The sequence below is a fragment of the Takifugu rubripes genome, chromosome 7 (genome assembly GCF_901000725.2).
Source record: "Takifugu rubripes chromosome 7, fTakRub1.2, whole genome shotgun sequence".
NCBI classification, from domain to species: Eukaryota; Metazoa; Chordata; class Actinopteri; order Tetraodontiformes; family Tetraodontidae; genus Takifugu; species Takifugu rubripes.
This window is the reverse complement of record NC_042291.1, coordinates 15,982,410-15,998,303: the sequence shown is the minus strand read 5'-3', so window position 1 is coordinate 15,998,303 and position 15,894 is coordinate 15,982,410. Positions and strand designations below refer to the sequence as shown.

The 15,894-nt window shown below is 47.7% G+C and overlaps 1 protein-coding gene across 1 annotated transcript; it reads right to left on the bottom strand.

The window, feature by feature from the left end:
- Positions 1-119: 119 nt before the first annotated feature.
- On the bottom strand, positions 120-15,648 carry clstn3 (calsyntenin 3). The gene is made up of 19 exons (XM_011605904.2): positions 15,299-15,648; positions 14,592-14,658; positions 12,341-12,463; positions 11,102-11,312; positions 10,761-10,969; positions 10,015-10,164; positions 9,420-9,605; positions 9,055-9,342; positions 8,418-8,530; positions 7,680-7,839; positions 7,103-7,150; positions 6,861-7,009; positions 6,094-6,242; positions 4,393-4,619; positions 4,113-4,274; positions 3,712-3,857; positions 3,466-3,601; positions 2,106-2,290; positions 120-2,026 (listed from the first exon to the last, which is right to left on the bottom strand). Exons 2-19 carry the CDS (start codon positions 14,656-14,658, stop codon positions 1,880-1,882), a joined length of 2,856 nt encoding a protein of 951 aa, XP_011604206.1. The 5' UTR covers positions 15,299-15,648; the 3' UTR covers positions 120-1,879.
- Between the last annotated feature and the right edge of the window lie 246 nt (positions 15,649-15,894).

Below are 15,894 nucleotides of genomic sequence, written 5' to 3'. Positions count from 1 at the left end.
AGGAGTCTTCTGTCTCCACCTTAAACTCAGATAAATGGGGTTCGATGAGTAGCTGAACTAATAAATTCAGTTAGGTGTTTAGTTATTATCCGGGACAATGAGAATGCTCCTCTAACAAGTGGAGATGTCATATAGTATTTTTATTATGAATTTGTAATGTGTTCTGACACTTTTCTATAACAGTTAGTCAGCATATTCCATATCATCATTGTATCAATAATTACAGGTAATATTCCAATAGTAACATAGCTATATGGTAAGTTATTAATCAATGCAATGTTTATTCCTTCTTAACGTCACACTCAAAAACAACAGGCTTTATTTACTGACAGGTTTAGCACTGCACATTGATAGGCTACACAGAAAGACAGCAAGAGACACAGAGGGCGAGGAGGTGAGGGGAAAAGGGCAGGCGGTGGTGGGGAGGGAGGAGAAGCACACCGTTGAACATTCATAGAACCAAACATATCGTATGGCGTTTGGATAAAAGGAAAGCAAGTCACGTTTCAACTGTGAAAAATCCACCCATAAGTGTGAACAATGAGTGCTCTCCTTTTTCAGTGATTCAGATATTGAGAAGTTCTTGCAACATTATTACACACAAATTGAGAAACACTCATCAAGCCAGGAATTATCATCCTTATTACTACTACTATTATTATTATTATCATTACATTTTTTTTTCAGATGCTGTCAATATGAAATGAAGGAGGAAAAAGTAAAGTAGAATCAACTCCCACTCAGAAGTGTGCAGAAAAAGAGTGGCCGCAATAATAATAGTAATAACAATAATATAATATTCATCGTCATATATACAGAAAATTCATTACAATCAATACAATCAAAACTGCCCAAGCTGAGCTGACATTCTGGAAACAGCAGGGGAAGTATAATAGAGTGTGCATACGTGTGTGTGGGCATGTGTGTGTGTGCACGTCCTCTGTTGATGTCATTGTAACAGCAGTTTGCAGCGGGTGAAAGAGCCAGAAGAGACATTCCAGTGGTCAGTGTGAGGTTGGGTCAGAGGTCATGGTAACTGTAGCCTGTAATGTGAGTGAGTTTTGGGGGGGTTTCTGGTCTTTTCCTGGCATAAGCTGAAGTTTTGCGAAAGCTCCACAGAAACCACAGAGACAACATGGATGCCCACAAACATCTACGCTTCATGGCCAGAGAAATTGCTGATTGATGGTGGACTATATGGTCTATATGTGTTCTTATCTAATGATCAGCCCCGAGTCAGGAGTTAAAAACGCAAGTACAACAGGTTACAGTTTAGTGGCCGCGGTGGCTGACCTCCCTGTCGTCACGCTGCTGCAAGCGGAGGTCGAGGAATATGTGGAGAGAGGATGCAAAAAACAAACCAAACAAAGAAAGATGAGAAGAGCTTGTGCACAGACTTCATAATTCAGTCTAATTAGGGAGTGCAGACATATTTTCGGAAGAAGGCTCCTGTCTCTCTGCCCGCAGACCTTTGTGGCTCGTTTGACATTTGTAACGATTTCACTGTGTTCAATAACAAAAGACAGAATACAATCATTAAAAAAACCTCATTCACCCATTATTACACTATACAGACACGTTACCATCTTGTGATTCAGTAGAGGTGCACCACAAACAATTTATCTGTGGGGTTTGTTCAGGCGGTTGAATTACACGGACTGTTTACATTGTGCCATTGAACACTGAAGTGGAGAGCGACTCCCACCGCTGGCGGCAGGTCACGTATGGCGCCGCGTGTCGAGAGTGCTACAGTGGTTGTGGTTGTAAGCATACATTCCGTCTACTAGTGGTGTCAGTAGTCGTCGATATTTAAAGGTGTTGGAGTGTGTGTGGCGGGTTGTGTGGTTCCCATGAGAACTGGTGCAGAGACACGCGTGGCTCAGTAGCGACGGGCGGCGCCGTCCCTCCCCTCCTTCTTGACGATGATTCTCTGGTCGTCGCTGGCGTCTTCGGGGGACTCTGCTACTTCTTCCTCCTCCCCCTCCCCTTCCATGTCAGCGGAGATGCCCATACGGGACTCGTAGGTCTGTCGGATGGACCGGACGCCGGCGTGAAACTTTAATTTAAGTGCTTTTATGACCTTTAATCGTCACGTCAGATTTTACCTCCATCGGGTTTACTATGATGGTGAGGGCAGAGTCGTCCCACTGGCCGCTCCCGTCCTTAGAGCCGCCCCTCGCACCTTCACCGCGACGATGAATGGAGCGAATGCGGAACACGCCGAGGATCACCATGACAACCAGGAATCCCACGCACACCATTATGATGACTGTGGCAGCTCCTGGTACGACTGGGAAGGAAAGTGAAACGCTCAATCATCACGATATAAGATAATCTATAGGATAAACCTACAGCCTTTATAACAATATGCAACATATATAGACTAACAGAGTCAATCACTTCAGACTAAGTTCACCGCCCCTCATCTAACGTTTAACACACCGTTACCCTGCAGCGATAAATAAACAGTGCACGAGATCCATTACTGGCCCCAGTTTGATATATGGACAGGTTCTGCACGAGAACGTAGCTGAACTGGCCTACAGCGGTTCTCAGAATAATCCCAGTGATTTACTGGGAAGTTTGTGTTAAAGAGACTGGTGAGGCTGAAGTCATTCAGGAAAACATCCAGTTTGCAGCAATACTTAACATTAAAGAAGCTGTATTGTTGATAGGAGAGGGCTTTAAGTGCCCAGTAGCCTTGCTGGGCCAAAGTCATACAACACAAGACAATGTAGAGAAGTCGGGCATTGTTAATGTCTGCGTCATCAGGAAAAAGAAAAGGACATCTTTTAGTGTTAGGTGACGGAAAATGGGAAAATTAAGGGCTTTCGGAGGCGTGACGGAGGACCAGATACCAGAACCTGAGAGCTGTCAGTGCAGAGAAAAACAGCCAACCTCACCTCCGTGACATTGGACCGGCGACGGTGGCGCCGCAGAATGCAGCGTCCTTCATGTCGGACAGCCAGGAAGAGCAGCCCGCTGACGGCGGGACTCGAGGTTTAGACACGCGTGGCTGTAAACGCTCGTAGCGCCAACATGCCGAGCTGATGCCAACGTTAATAAAACCAGTGAGAAGTAAAACAGCCAGCGTCACCACCCCCAGAACATCAAACAGTGTTGATAGTTCCAGCAAATAAACCCTCCCCAGAGCTGGAGAGCCACTAACAGCTCCCAGCGGAAGATAAGAACACACACAGAGTTAAACGATGTTTTTTAACACGGGGCCACAAAATACAAAAGGTAAACGCTCGTTTTCATAAATGTCACTGAGGAACCACACAGACTGTTTAGTGTCGTGGATGAGATACCGAGCCAAAGTGAGCTGTCCTAATAAATACTAGGACTAAAGTTAATGTGTCAGTTACAATGAGAGGAGGCGGCTCATCCCAAGAACACAGGAAAGAGGTAATTAATAAATTAAATGTGAGAATGGCAGAGTGGTTTGTTGCTGCTTCGACTTACCTGAGTTGCGATGTGGGTTTGGTAAAGTGTGTCCGCTCAGCTCTCCAGCATGATGGGATGGATGGAGGAACTGTTGCTGGGAGGCTAGCAGGTGAGATGGGTGGTACAGATTGTCTAGAGAGTGGAGGAAGTTCACCTGGCAGGCAGGAGGACCCAGTTGGTACGTTCCACAATAAACCAAATACTTTGAAAGAATGTCACACTCCAGCTCAGCAGCGGAGGGGCCGTGCGGATGGTTCTTCTTACCTCCAGAGTCAGTTCGTTGCTGGTGTATCTGCCATTCATCTCAGAACAGGACAGACGGAACCTCCTCTCAAAGCGGGCTGAGCCTTTGGCCAGTCTGTAGCGGACCGAGCGTAGAACGTCCTCGTACACTGAGATGGATTCGGCGCCTGAAACGATATATATATACAGGGATAAAGACTGTGAAATAAAGGAGGAGAGGAAAGAAAACACGACAAAAAAACCAATATTAAACTTATTTTGAGCTAATTAAGAAGCTTATTCCCAATTACAGACGGGTGGACCAAGCAGGAGGCCAAAATGCCTCCTGGACAGGTATTTGGGCCATACGTATGGTCCCATTTCACACAACTTACAGCATTTTTTCACATTTGACATCCTTGCGTCCTGTATATGGACGTTACCTGTGATGGCGATATATGCAGTAGTGTTGATGATTTCCAGCCCTCTCTCCCGTACGACATCCATGTCAACCAGAAGCTCCTCCCTTTCTGGGTTCAGCTCCTCCCCCAAGGGTTGGACCTCACAGCCATCCAAAGTGTGAGCCACGGCGTCAGACATCAGGGCTAAAAGGTGGTACAAGGGAACAAGCGGCTCATGAAACCAAAAGGTACCAGGTGAGGGTACATGGAGCAGGAAATGCTGGTTATTGTTGGGTGTCGGGTGAGCGCACGCGTGGCCCACCTCCACCTTCCATCCCTTGTGCAGCTGTGTTCACAGCATGAGACAGGGAACAGACAATCCGGAGCTCAGGGAAGAGGGAGACGCCGCGAGGACCTTCAAACTCAGGGGCAGGACGTGCCAGATGAGGACCGACCCCAGACAGCGAGATCTGAGGGGCGTCAGGCTGGAGGACCACCAGGTAGCCTTCCAGCTGTTTGAGGGACAAGCAGCTCTCTTCATTGAAACATCTGGCGAGGAAGGAATTAGTGGCAGGGAAAGAAAAAGAAAACTGGGTTCAAATTCTTTACTGTATAGATAATGCAGCCATTTATTAAAAGTATTTGGTGGCATTTTTACCACCCCTCCAACTAATTACAATAATGTAAAATTGCTTCGGTTCCCATTCTTGTTTACAGTAAAATCATTTGGCTTCATATTTATATGTTAAAGCAACATGATTAACGGTTTAACATCATGCCTGCTAAGCCTGAGCTTGTTGTTGCTGCGAGCCACAGCAGCACGGCTCTAAGATTGCCAACAAATTAGCAAAACAGTCGCAGAGTGACAGATGCCCACGATCCTATCACCGCCGTCGAGCTGCAGCCAACGGAACCGCCGCCGGTGAACCTGAACGCACAGCTACAAGCGCCATCGTTTCACATTTCGTTTTCTTCCAAAGACAAAATCAAATTACACAAATGTGTCCGTTTGCAGTACGATTCGCCACCGGCGGATTAAACAGCGCGTGTGCACGGATGTGTGTGTCGCAATTTCGCTATCAGAGTGAGCAGCTGCTTCTATCGGTCTCTCCAGAAGGGCCTGCTGTTCAGCCATCTGAGTAACTCCTGGCTTCAAATCAATCTAATCTTCACGCACGCAATAATACACACTGATGGCAAAAAAAAGGAGGAAATCTGGTCCGCCTGGGCCAGGGGAGGGGACAAACAACCTCTGCACGTGACCTTGACTCATGTGGAATTCCAGCAGTGACTACTTCATCACACAACTACAGGAGCCAGAAAAGATGGCGCTGAATACGTGCACAGAGCACAAGAGATTAATCAGGGCTGATTTGTGCGCAGGCAGCATGTTTAATCGGAGGAAAAAGAAACGACGATCTCTCACATGTTGTATATGGACTTAAATGTACTTCTCAAGGTTAATTAAAAATTCATCATCTCAACGTGAGCGCTGAGGCCAGGGAGCCAGTGTGCAGCAGTCAGGCATGGCTGAGCACTGACACAGAAACAATCTCGCTGTGCTTTTTCCGTTCTTAACCATGTGATTCAGTGTGATGCAAGCTGAGGCGCCGATTCAGCGCCAGTTTGTCGCTCTGGAGCCTCGTGCTGCCTGTTTATCTGCCACCAAAGGTGCCACAGAGGAACATCAGGCCAGCACTATTGTAATGAAGGTATGGAGCGACAGAGAAGCTGGGCGATCGTTAAAGGGGGATTAACCAGGAAGGATGATTTATGCATCTGCAATTTCCTTTGTCATAGTGAAATAATAAGCAGATAAGATATTCTGTGTTATCTCCTGCTTTGACTTATTCCCTAATCAGGTCTTTCCTGCCACAGCACTTCTTATCACTGAGAAGACAAAGTCCACCCTTGATGAGCTCAGCGTCACAGCGGCCTGCGGGCTTCTGAAGCTCTTTATTAGATGCTGAGTTTCTGGCGCTTCACCCGTCACTGTGCTCCAGCGTTTGTGTGTTTTTGATACCTGAGCGATGTGGTTAGTTTGAGGGGTCTGACTCCAGGAGTGGCAAAGCGGAGGGAGTTCCTGTAGGTGACCTGCTGCACCGCCCGGTTGAAGCTCTCGATATCGTCTCCCTCCAGCACTAAGACCGACTGGCTGGGGTTGACGTGAACCTGCAAAGTGAAAGCAGAAGCTTAAGATGCCGCAGACACAGTCAAGACGGCAACTTGTTTTGTTTGAAACACTTTCCCCCTGGATACAAGGTCATCAACCCATCCTCTGGGGGGGTAGGAAACACTTGATAATAATGAGACTGCTAAGATTATTCTCTTAAATCGGTAAGGTCATTCTCTTCATGAATATCGAAGCAGATTCTGCTTAGATACCCTCACAATTCTGCCCTTTTAAACGTTCTAAAGATGAATTAATGTTCAGAAAAATGATTAAAATTGAAGGTGAATTGGATTGTGGCCCTAACATAGAGGATCTCATTTCTTGTTTAGTTTAAGATGGACACAGCGATCTCGTTACAGATCTAAATCTGCGTTTGAAAATACGTAAATTCAACCTTTTCTTCATTAAACACTGAAGCATTTGTGAATGGCTGAAATCAATGAAATGATTAAACAAGACGATTAAACCTGAATATGAAGCATTATGTTCAACTATGGTGATTGTTACATGTGTGGTTGCATATCTAACAATTACAATCCCAAAAGGATTCCTCTGCAATCCTAAGAAAGTATGAGCCCATTTTAAAACCAGGGTTCTATGTTTCCGCCTGTCTTCACCTTCATGCCGGAGCCCAGAGTCTCCAGGTCTCCGAAGTCCAGGCCCTCCCTGCAGGCATACAGACACTCCACCACACTGTGCGGCTCCACGCTGCCGGGACGCACCGTCACTCCTGACAACAGGCCGTGGTAACTGCCTACGTACTTGACTGCAGAGCAGAGACAGTAGGGAATGAGTTCAATTTATTCCAATAATGTCACCGCTAACTGCACGCACAAAACTATGAATCTCGAGACTTTACCCTCGGAGATGGTGTTGTTTTGCATCTCCTTTTGTTTCTCATCAGGCTCTGCAGGGAAAGCAGCGAGGGGCCAAGGGGAAGGGACGAAAACAGAACAATAGAACACAATGAGAAGAACAGTTGAGTTCAGCGGCGTCTGAAAAATATCTGCTGTCACAAAGAAAACAACAGAGGAACTTAATGAGAATAAAGCCCAGCTTCTCATCATTAACCAGAGAGACCTACTGTGATTGGCAGCTAGAACATCCCAGTTTAACCATAGGCCCCAGTATAATTGGCTGTTAGCTGTCTGTTACTCACAGGTTTTTTCTTTTTGCTTCTCTGAATAATTGATAAGTCAGTGAGGAAGTTAGAGGAATTCCTCAAAACTGCATCAACCAAGTGATTAGTGACCAGAATCAGGGAGTAAATGGGAAACTGTCTGCACTGGAGGACGTCAGGCGACACGTCAGCTTGCTAACAACTCTGCTCACAGCGTCCGAGGCCAGGAAAAGTGAATAAAAATGAGAATTATTTCCTCACTGCCTCCATTCATTTGTGTCAAACGCCATCGATAAACTAGAAGGTGTGAGTTTACCCCAGCAGGCGCCGATGAACATCCTCTGACGCGGGGCGGGGTTGGGGATGGCGCCGTTGTCGTGGATCAGGGCGGGGTCAAAGGTCACGCCATCAACGTATAAGGTCACCGAGGGAAACTGGACACTGAGTGAAAGGTGATGCCACTCGCTGTCGCACACCTGTTACACAGAGACGACATAGTGTCAGCGTGCGCTGAACCAAGGTTACAGCTCATTAATTATGCAGGAGTAAATATCTGTTTAATTACTGTTGCTACACACACGCTTTCCTCAGCATTAGGATGCATTTACCTCTGTTTGGGGGGGGGGGGGGGGGGGGGGGGGGTCAGTTTAGCGGCACGTGCTAATCCAACATACGTTTCTTTAAAGGAAAGGTTTAGCTAGGTCACCCATGAAAAACATTTGTTTGCTCTCACGAAGGGTACAAATAATAGAGATGGGGGAATTATACAGAGGGCTGGAATAAAAGACGGGGGTAATAAGATATTGTGGTTCAGACGAAGGGATTTGACAAATCTTCTTTGTATCAGCTCTCTATCTTTTAATCCATTCGGCTTCAATCTGTCTGGAAGCACTGGAGTCAGCCAAAGCCCCCGCCCCGATCCCCCGTCAGCCCAAACCCCCGGGAGTGACGCACTCCTGCGCCAATCGCCCTCACTTCTCTATTTGATTTCAAGGCGTGAATAAAGAAGGTGGAAAAAGTGGAGGCGACAGAGCATCAGAGCATCCCACAGCACCTGCTCCAGTTTCCACAGGAACTTGACGGGTCGCGCGGCCGCGACGTCGGGCCAGTAGAAGAGCGAGAGACGGCAGCCGTGGACAGACAGGGAGTAGTGGGAGAAGGAGTCATCTGTGGAACAGGAGCACAGAGGAGCACAGGTCACCTCTCACCATCAAAAACCTCCCACTCTTTCACATGATGGGCTGCAAAAGCTCATTAACTCGGAAGTTTTTAACACAGTGTCAGTCAAAAATATTGACTATTGGTCAATCGCGCGCGACACAAAGCGTGTACATTAAGCGCTACACACTTCTCTATGTATCGTTGTTTTTCAACAGCGCTGCTCCAGCTCATTCGTTTCTCTGTTCTTACCCAGCTGAGGTCCGCAGCAAACACGCCTGCGACGTCAAAGGCTTGAAGCTACTCACACGATACTGTATATCAAATATTATGCCTGGCACGATTTCAGCGTTGCGCCTTCCGTCTGCTGTCCGCTTGGCTACTCAAATGAAGCAGATGGATTCAAGTGTGCCTCAAGAGCACCTTGATAGCGGTTGTTGAGGCTCTAAACACATTTTCTTCCCCGCTGCCGTCCTGGGGAGGAGAAGCGGGGACGGGTTATTTCATTTTTTCCCCGGTATGACAGAACACACCGTTTCTGACAGTGCTGCACACGATCGTCTCCTCCTCCTTGCGGTTGCCTCTGGTCGGAGCGGTGGCGGGCTGGATGTTGCCGCCGCCCCTCCGCATCCACAGCTGCAGGGTGAAGTGGTCACCCGACAACGCGGAGACGACGGGATCCGGCACCACGGCCACGTGGTTGGACCCGTTGAAGGAGAACACCAGAGAGGAATCGGAAGAAGGAAGTGTGGGCAGAGCAGAGGTCCAATTAGCAGCAGGAGACGGAGGTGGAAGGAGGTCCACTTCACCCCTGACAGCTCCTGATGAAGGTCACACAGAGGATTAAAGAGCCCGCCTCACGAGTGTGTGTGTGTGTGTGTTCAGGTTTTCATCTCACCACACAGCCGGCGCACTGATCTGTCAGAGTAGCTGTCTCTATCACAGCCCTTCCCGATGTGTCCGGTTTGCAGCTCTACGGTGGCCTGGATGTTCCACACTGTCTCCTCACACGTCTCCAGATGTAAACCGGGGAACAGGGGGATGCTTCCTGACCCGGGGGTGTACTCCACCCGCTTGGTCCATCCTGGGAGGGAGAAAAAAACAATTAAAAGCTTCATCAAAGCTTCTAAAACAAGGTTCTTAGAAACACACAGAATGAAGTCAAAACTGAGCAACAAGGTCCTAAATGTTAAGTCTTAAATCTAAAATGAAAAGAAAACTGAACCTACATCAGAGAAGGTGTAGCAGTAGTGAATTTGGTTAGAAACCTAATGTCAAGATGAATTAATCAACCTCCCTTGATAATTACCTGCAACACTCTACAAAGCCGGGCTTATATAAAGAGGCAAAGGTCATTCAGCGTAGCAGCAGCCCACGCTCGGTTCAACTAACGGTGGATTTGCTTTCTGACTACAGAACAGCCGAGTGACGACAAGACCGTCTGCTCGTCCTCTGGCGCATTATGAAGGAGAGTCAAGAACACAGATATCTACCCATCCAGCCCGGTTTGCAGGACGGTTTGACCGTGACGACAACCTGGGCGTCAGCCTGAGCACGATTCTTCCCACAGTCGAAGGCGGTCACCCAAAAGGTGTGAACGCGCTGATGCTTTGAATCCAAAGGCTCTGTGTTCTTAATGTTACCTAGGAGACGGAGGCAAAGCGAGAAATGGCAAAACAAAGAGAAGGAAGGCCACAAATAGAAGGAGTTAGTCACTGACTGGAAGTTGCGTAACTGAAAAACACAAATGGGCATTTATTAAATGTAAGTGTGCTGTTTATGGAATAAGGAAAGGGAGGAAGCTGAGTGTTTCTGTGCTGCTGGACCAGATCGTCCTAATGACCGAATATATAAATAAAGGAGCTGCTCATCGTTTGCAAAACTTGGAAAGTGCCGGACAATTTTGCAGAGTAGGGCCATAAATTTTATTTTCTACCCATGAGAGGAATTATGTACCCGCAAGTACCTCAGTTGTTGTACAGATACTGATCTCTCAGCAGCTTCTGGTGTGTGTGTGTGTGTGTGTGTGTGTGTGTGTGTGTGTGTGTGTGTGTGTGTGTGTGTGTGCTTTTTAATTAACATGCAGTTGGAATGCTGAGGCGAATATTCAGTCAAGACGCTTTAGAGAGCCGATAAAGCAGATCGTGTAAAAGGAGCATAATAAGGCAACAGTGGAGAAGGACAAACATTAATAGTTGTGCTGTGGGTCGTTACGGCCGCCAGATAAAACACGTCTCACCATCGTTGTCGATGGCGAAGGGCACATTGGGAGTGATGATGTCATAGAAGCAGATCTGACTGTACTGTGGGGAACAGTCGGCGTCCAGGGCTTCCACGCGCACGATTCTGTCGAACAGACGCCCCTCTGGGACCGAAGCCTCGTAGCGGCGTTCGACGAACACAGGGGAGAACTCATTGACGTCATTCACGCGAACGTGCACGGTGGCCCTGGGGGACGGAGGAGTGGGAGGCGAGACACAAGCAGAGCGATTAAGCCAACAACAGGACGCAGGCAGACTGAAACGGTCTTGGCAGCGAGAACGTCGCCGTTAACCACGAAACAGAAGGGACGGAGCTCACTTGTGGGACTTCTTGCTGTTCGCTCCGTCGGGTCCCTCTCCGCAGTCGTACGCCTGGATGGTGAAGCTGTGCTCCCTCTGATTCTCACAGTCCAGTGGCTCTTTGGAGCGGACCAGACCCTCGCCAGTGGAGCGGTCCAGCACCACGGCTTCAAACTGGACGGTCCCTGAACCTGAGGGACCGTTGTGAACGCGGAAGCCGCAGATTTCACCTGGGAGAGCGGAAAAGGAATGGAATCACCCAGTAAAAACAACCCTCACGTTAAGCTTTTTATGGCGTTAGGGTTAGGGTTGTCTGAAATGTCTAGAAGACTTTATGAAGTTCTTAACTTTCAGTGTTGCGAGCGTTGTTCGATTACAGACATTTATTATCTATTCTTCCATTTTTTCCCCCTTGGAAATCAATAAAATAGCCTTTAGCTTTTGCACAGTGCTGCAACCTTCAGCATTTCTAGACGTGCATATAGGAACACATGGGTTGGCTTTTTTAGATATTATACTGCAGTTTGACAAAGGTTAATAAATGCTCCAAGTCTTTACTAAATATCTTCAACATCTAATGTCTAATTTTCATTTGAGGCCAACAGACAAGTGCAAATGTTGACAGCAAAATGGGGGAAAGAAAACCAAGCATCTTTTACTACTTTTTTAATAAATAGTGACAATCTACTGTTAAATAACCAGCTTTGAAATCCGATTATACTGAGGAGTGCAGGGAATTGCAGGCCTCATCTAAGCGGCACCATGTTTTACAAAAGCAATCAATTACGATGGATTGCAGAGGAAACTCCAAATGAAGCCTTCAGCTTCTTCAGCAGGTATTATTATGGTCGGCATAATTTGAGAGGGGTTCAAACTGCTAATTTTATCTTCATTCTTGACACCAGCACCTGTGAATTCCAGGGGCCACTCCAGCCATTCTATTATACTCTGACTGAACACGGTTATTTCCAGGAGTGCAAACGAGATAACCTCATTTCACTGGGCTGCGGCGGTGGACCACCGCTGGTCGCCTCTCCGATTAAAGGTTGAATTACACTCCGAGGGACTAAAAATAGTGAACTCTGTGACTAAAGACAGAGCTTTTAGTATTTAGGCTATCCATCGATTGGGAAATATGGTTGGAAAATAGTAACTGCAAAGATGTTTAAGCTGATTGTGTGGAGTGTGCGATAACTGATGTTTTTCTCCCTGCTCTCCCTCTCCCGTCCCCACCCTTCGTCCTCGCCATTGATGTTACCAGCATAGTGCAGCGGCGCATCTTTATCCAGGGCAAAGAGAGGAGGATTGAGCAGCACCGTGTTGTCGTTCTCCATGACGATCCCCTGGTACTCCGTCTCGATCCATGGCTTGTGCTTATTGGCTGAACGTCGCACAGAAGGGGAGAGACCAGATAGACTTTGGGTCAAACGGAGCAATTAGAAAGAACAAACGTGTCTATTTTTAACACTCCATTATGGGCAAGGGCATGTTGAGGATAGGAAAATAGGAAACGTATGCATGTGTGTGAACACAGAAAGGCCCTTTAATCACATCCGTACCCGCGCCCTTCCTTCCTTTCTCCATATTACGCATCACTTTGTGCACCTCTGTGGTCTGCGGCGTAATTATAGCCAGATTCCACCTTATCGCACACAGAGGGGAATATTGCTCATATCAATCAGCCGCACCGACCCGCCAGAGGCGCTGCACAATAACGCACGACAAAAACAGTCATGTCAAAATCAAATGCCTGAGGTTTACTCAGAATTTAACCTTTAATTGGGATTTAATTATTCATCCGGGTGCTGGATGTTCTATGCTGGACGATCAAAGACCAATTTAATGAGCCAGAAAGATGATGATTTTACACTCCAGCAAAGAGAAAACACAAACAAAAGAAAAGCTGGAGCGCGGCCCCTCTCTGGCCCTTGGAAAGCCTCACAAAAACTGTGAGTAGCAATACTTCCACGTGCGCTGCGTTCTCCAGAAGATCTGACGCCACTTAATTTGGCCATCTTGTCACCGTGACAAAAATGGAGGAATCACCCGGGTTTAAAACTTTACAGCTACCAAAACGAGCACTTGAGGACAGCTTTTGGGTGCCGTCTGTAGTTGCTTGCAATTTCGTGGAAAATTCACTTGGACATTTTTAATTTTAGTGTGGTTCTTCAATTAAACTTATACTTATATGAGGGTGAGTGAAATATTATTTATGGTGCAACCCAGCAGTCAGGCGTGCAGCCTGGTAATTCAATTCTAATAGATTTTTCTACAAGGAGAGAACTTAAGAAGGGGAGGTTAATCAGGATCAAGATACCAGAGAATTATTTATAAGCGGTATCTCACTTTTTAAATGAAACTCTTTAGTGTTATCAACAGCTATTTCTGGTGTGCTACAAGACTGCACAAAGTGAATGAAGATAAAATGTATAATTCATGTAAAATACATTTAGAGATAGAGCGGATCAAGTGGTTTTATTCCCCTTCGTCCCCTGAAAACAGCGAAACTGGCTCGGCTGAGTCTGTTCAGAGAACAATTTAACACTTTAAAAAATGAAGACATCAGAAACCAGGTGAGGTTCAACACTCAGACTTAATCAAAGGCCTATTTAACACGGTCTCTCCAGGTCCAGCCTGACACCGGCTCCTCCTTCTCCTCCAGCTCCACACTCCTTTTATGTGTCTCATTTTTGGTCATTTATCTCCTGCCCTCGCTCCCCTGGCTGAGCTTCCTCCTCCCTCCGCTGCTATATAGCATTAATCTGAGCATCAGGCCTGTGGATTACATACGGGATTACAGATTGAAAGGCATCCCTCTCCCCATCGCTCTCTGTCTGCATCGGCACTGCTCTCCGCTCTGTCACTCTGTCGCTCACCCGCCCAGCTTCATTTATCTCACACACGTATAAACGTACACATGCATCCTCGGGTATCTCAGGCTTCTCCTCTTCCTCCGCGTCACCTGATCTCACCAACCTCTTCCTCCTCTGTCCTTATCGGCCTGCGTCTTCCTGGCCTTGTCCTCTCCTGCCACAGCTCCTTCTCTACTGACTGTCTGCCTGTCTGCCTGCCTGTCTGTCTGGCCGTCTGTCTGTCTGTCTGTCTGCCTGTCTTCCCCCTCTCTCCTTCCATCCCCTCGTCTCGTCCCTGCATCAGCCTCCTTCAGCTCCTCTGACGTTCTCCCCGCACGCGGGCTGTTTCGCTCAACACCATAATAATCATTACGACAATGATGTTGAATCAGAGGATGACAAATCTCCTATGAGGACAACGGATTCATTATTCACCCGTGGGCACGAGAAACAAACTGCACACACGCACACACTCGTCTGCCGTCTCAAATGTTGTTGCAATGAGGAAGCTGATGAGAGATGAGAGATGAAGAGATGAGGAGAAGATCCTCAGGAGCTTGACGATGGCTCTGACGGGCCTTTTCACGTCCCCATGGCAATTCAAACCATCATCTCAACACTTTACAATCAACAGTGGAAAAAGGAGAAGCAACTGACCTTTGTTGCCACTGGCAACTGAAGTCAAGCAAAGGAGGAAGAAGGAGAGAAAATTCAATCTGTCCATCTGAGGGAGGAGAGGAGAGGTAGGGGGGCAACAAGGTGGGGTAAGGGAAACAGAACATGCATCAACACCTGATCAAACACAGAGATGGAGACACGTCCTCAGATTGCACCAGAAAACAGAACTTACATGTCACATAACAGTTGCACTAATTGATTATCCACAGTGCTAATTTGGGGATATCCACAACAGAACATCCACACACCTGCTCATTTGGCTGCGACTTGGCTTTTACATGTGTGGGTGGTTTTCCATGGTTTAATTAAGGCTTCCAAGGCGTAAAAGACCCACAAAAACCACAAGTGCAGCAGTTAAAAATGAGCCCTTGGGGATTTTCAGATGTCTTTGACACACCGAGCCTCGTTATTTGTTTTCTGACCACTGCTGCGGTCCTCTATCAGCTCAGAGGAGTGCAACCCCCCCCCCCCCACCCCCCCCAAATCTATAAATCTAAATAAAGGCTGTGCACGGGCTCCGTGAGCACAGAAACATGCTATGCGACAATAATCAGTCATTGCTGTGCACTGACACACGTTATCGGCGGGGGCTCCGTGACCGCCTCTGGCCATGTCGGCAGCTCCACCAGCAGAGAACATGTCGCAGGAACGGAGGTGAGTTAAGATCGCACGATTTGGTGCCGTACCGTGAGTGCGGTGATGCTCCTGGTTGGTACCCAGCCTCTACGCTCGCAGCATCCGCCTCTCGCAGCGCTGCCGCTCGGGTCGCCAAAGCTCCGGCGGAGGAAAAGGGGGGAACAAGGAGGTGTGCGGAGAAGCTCCAGGGACGAACCTTCCTGGGGGGTGACTCGAGCTGGATCTGCGGGTGCTGCGGGTGACGAGGCGGATGTGGAGAGCGACGGACGTGCTCGGTTTTTCGGCTGCACGGAGGAGCCGAGAAGGGAAAAACAGCGGGGAGCGTTACGCTGCGTCCCCTCCCTCTCGGCGTTTCTTAACCCGCCCACACTGCGTCCTTCTCCCTCTCAGGCTCTCTCACGCCGGCCCCCACCAGCTCGGCACCAGACTGCTGCTCTGGCCACTTTTTTACTTATTTATTTATTATCTTTTCTGCACGCTGAGAATGACTCAGACCTCCACACGTCACGTTTTCTTCCACCCCAAATTTCTGGGTCAGGTAAAGACATGATCACATGACCACCTATAAATATATTTTTTATATGTAATTCCTCACGGTTGAAGCCTCCTTGTAAACCAGACTGCAAAATGACGTCATATTGCCCAC

Excerpts from the sequence above, each read along its gene's own strand:
- clstn3 (XM_011605904.2), bottom strand. The coding sequence starts at position 14,658 with ATGGACAGATTGAATTTTCTCTCCTTCTTCCTCCTTTGCTTGACTTCA. Across the intron at positions 12,464-14,591 it reads AGTTGCCAGTGGCAACAAAG|CCAATAAGCACAAGCCATGG; the intron begins GTCAGTTGCTTC and ends TGCGACGTTCAG. Across the intron at positions 9,606-10,014 it reads CTGCAAACCGGGCTGGATGG|GATGGACCAAGCGGGTGGAG; the intron begins GTAGATATCTGT and ends TCTCCCTCCCAG.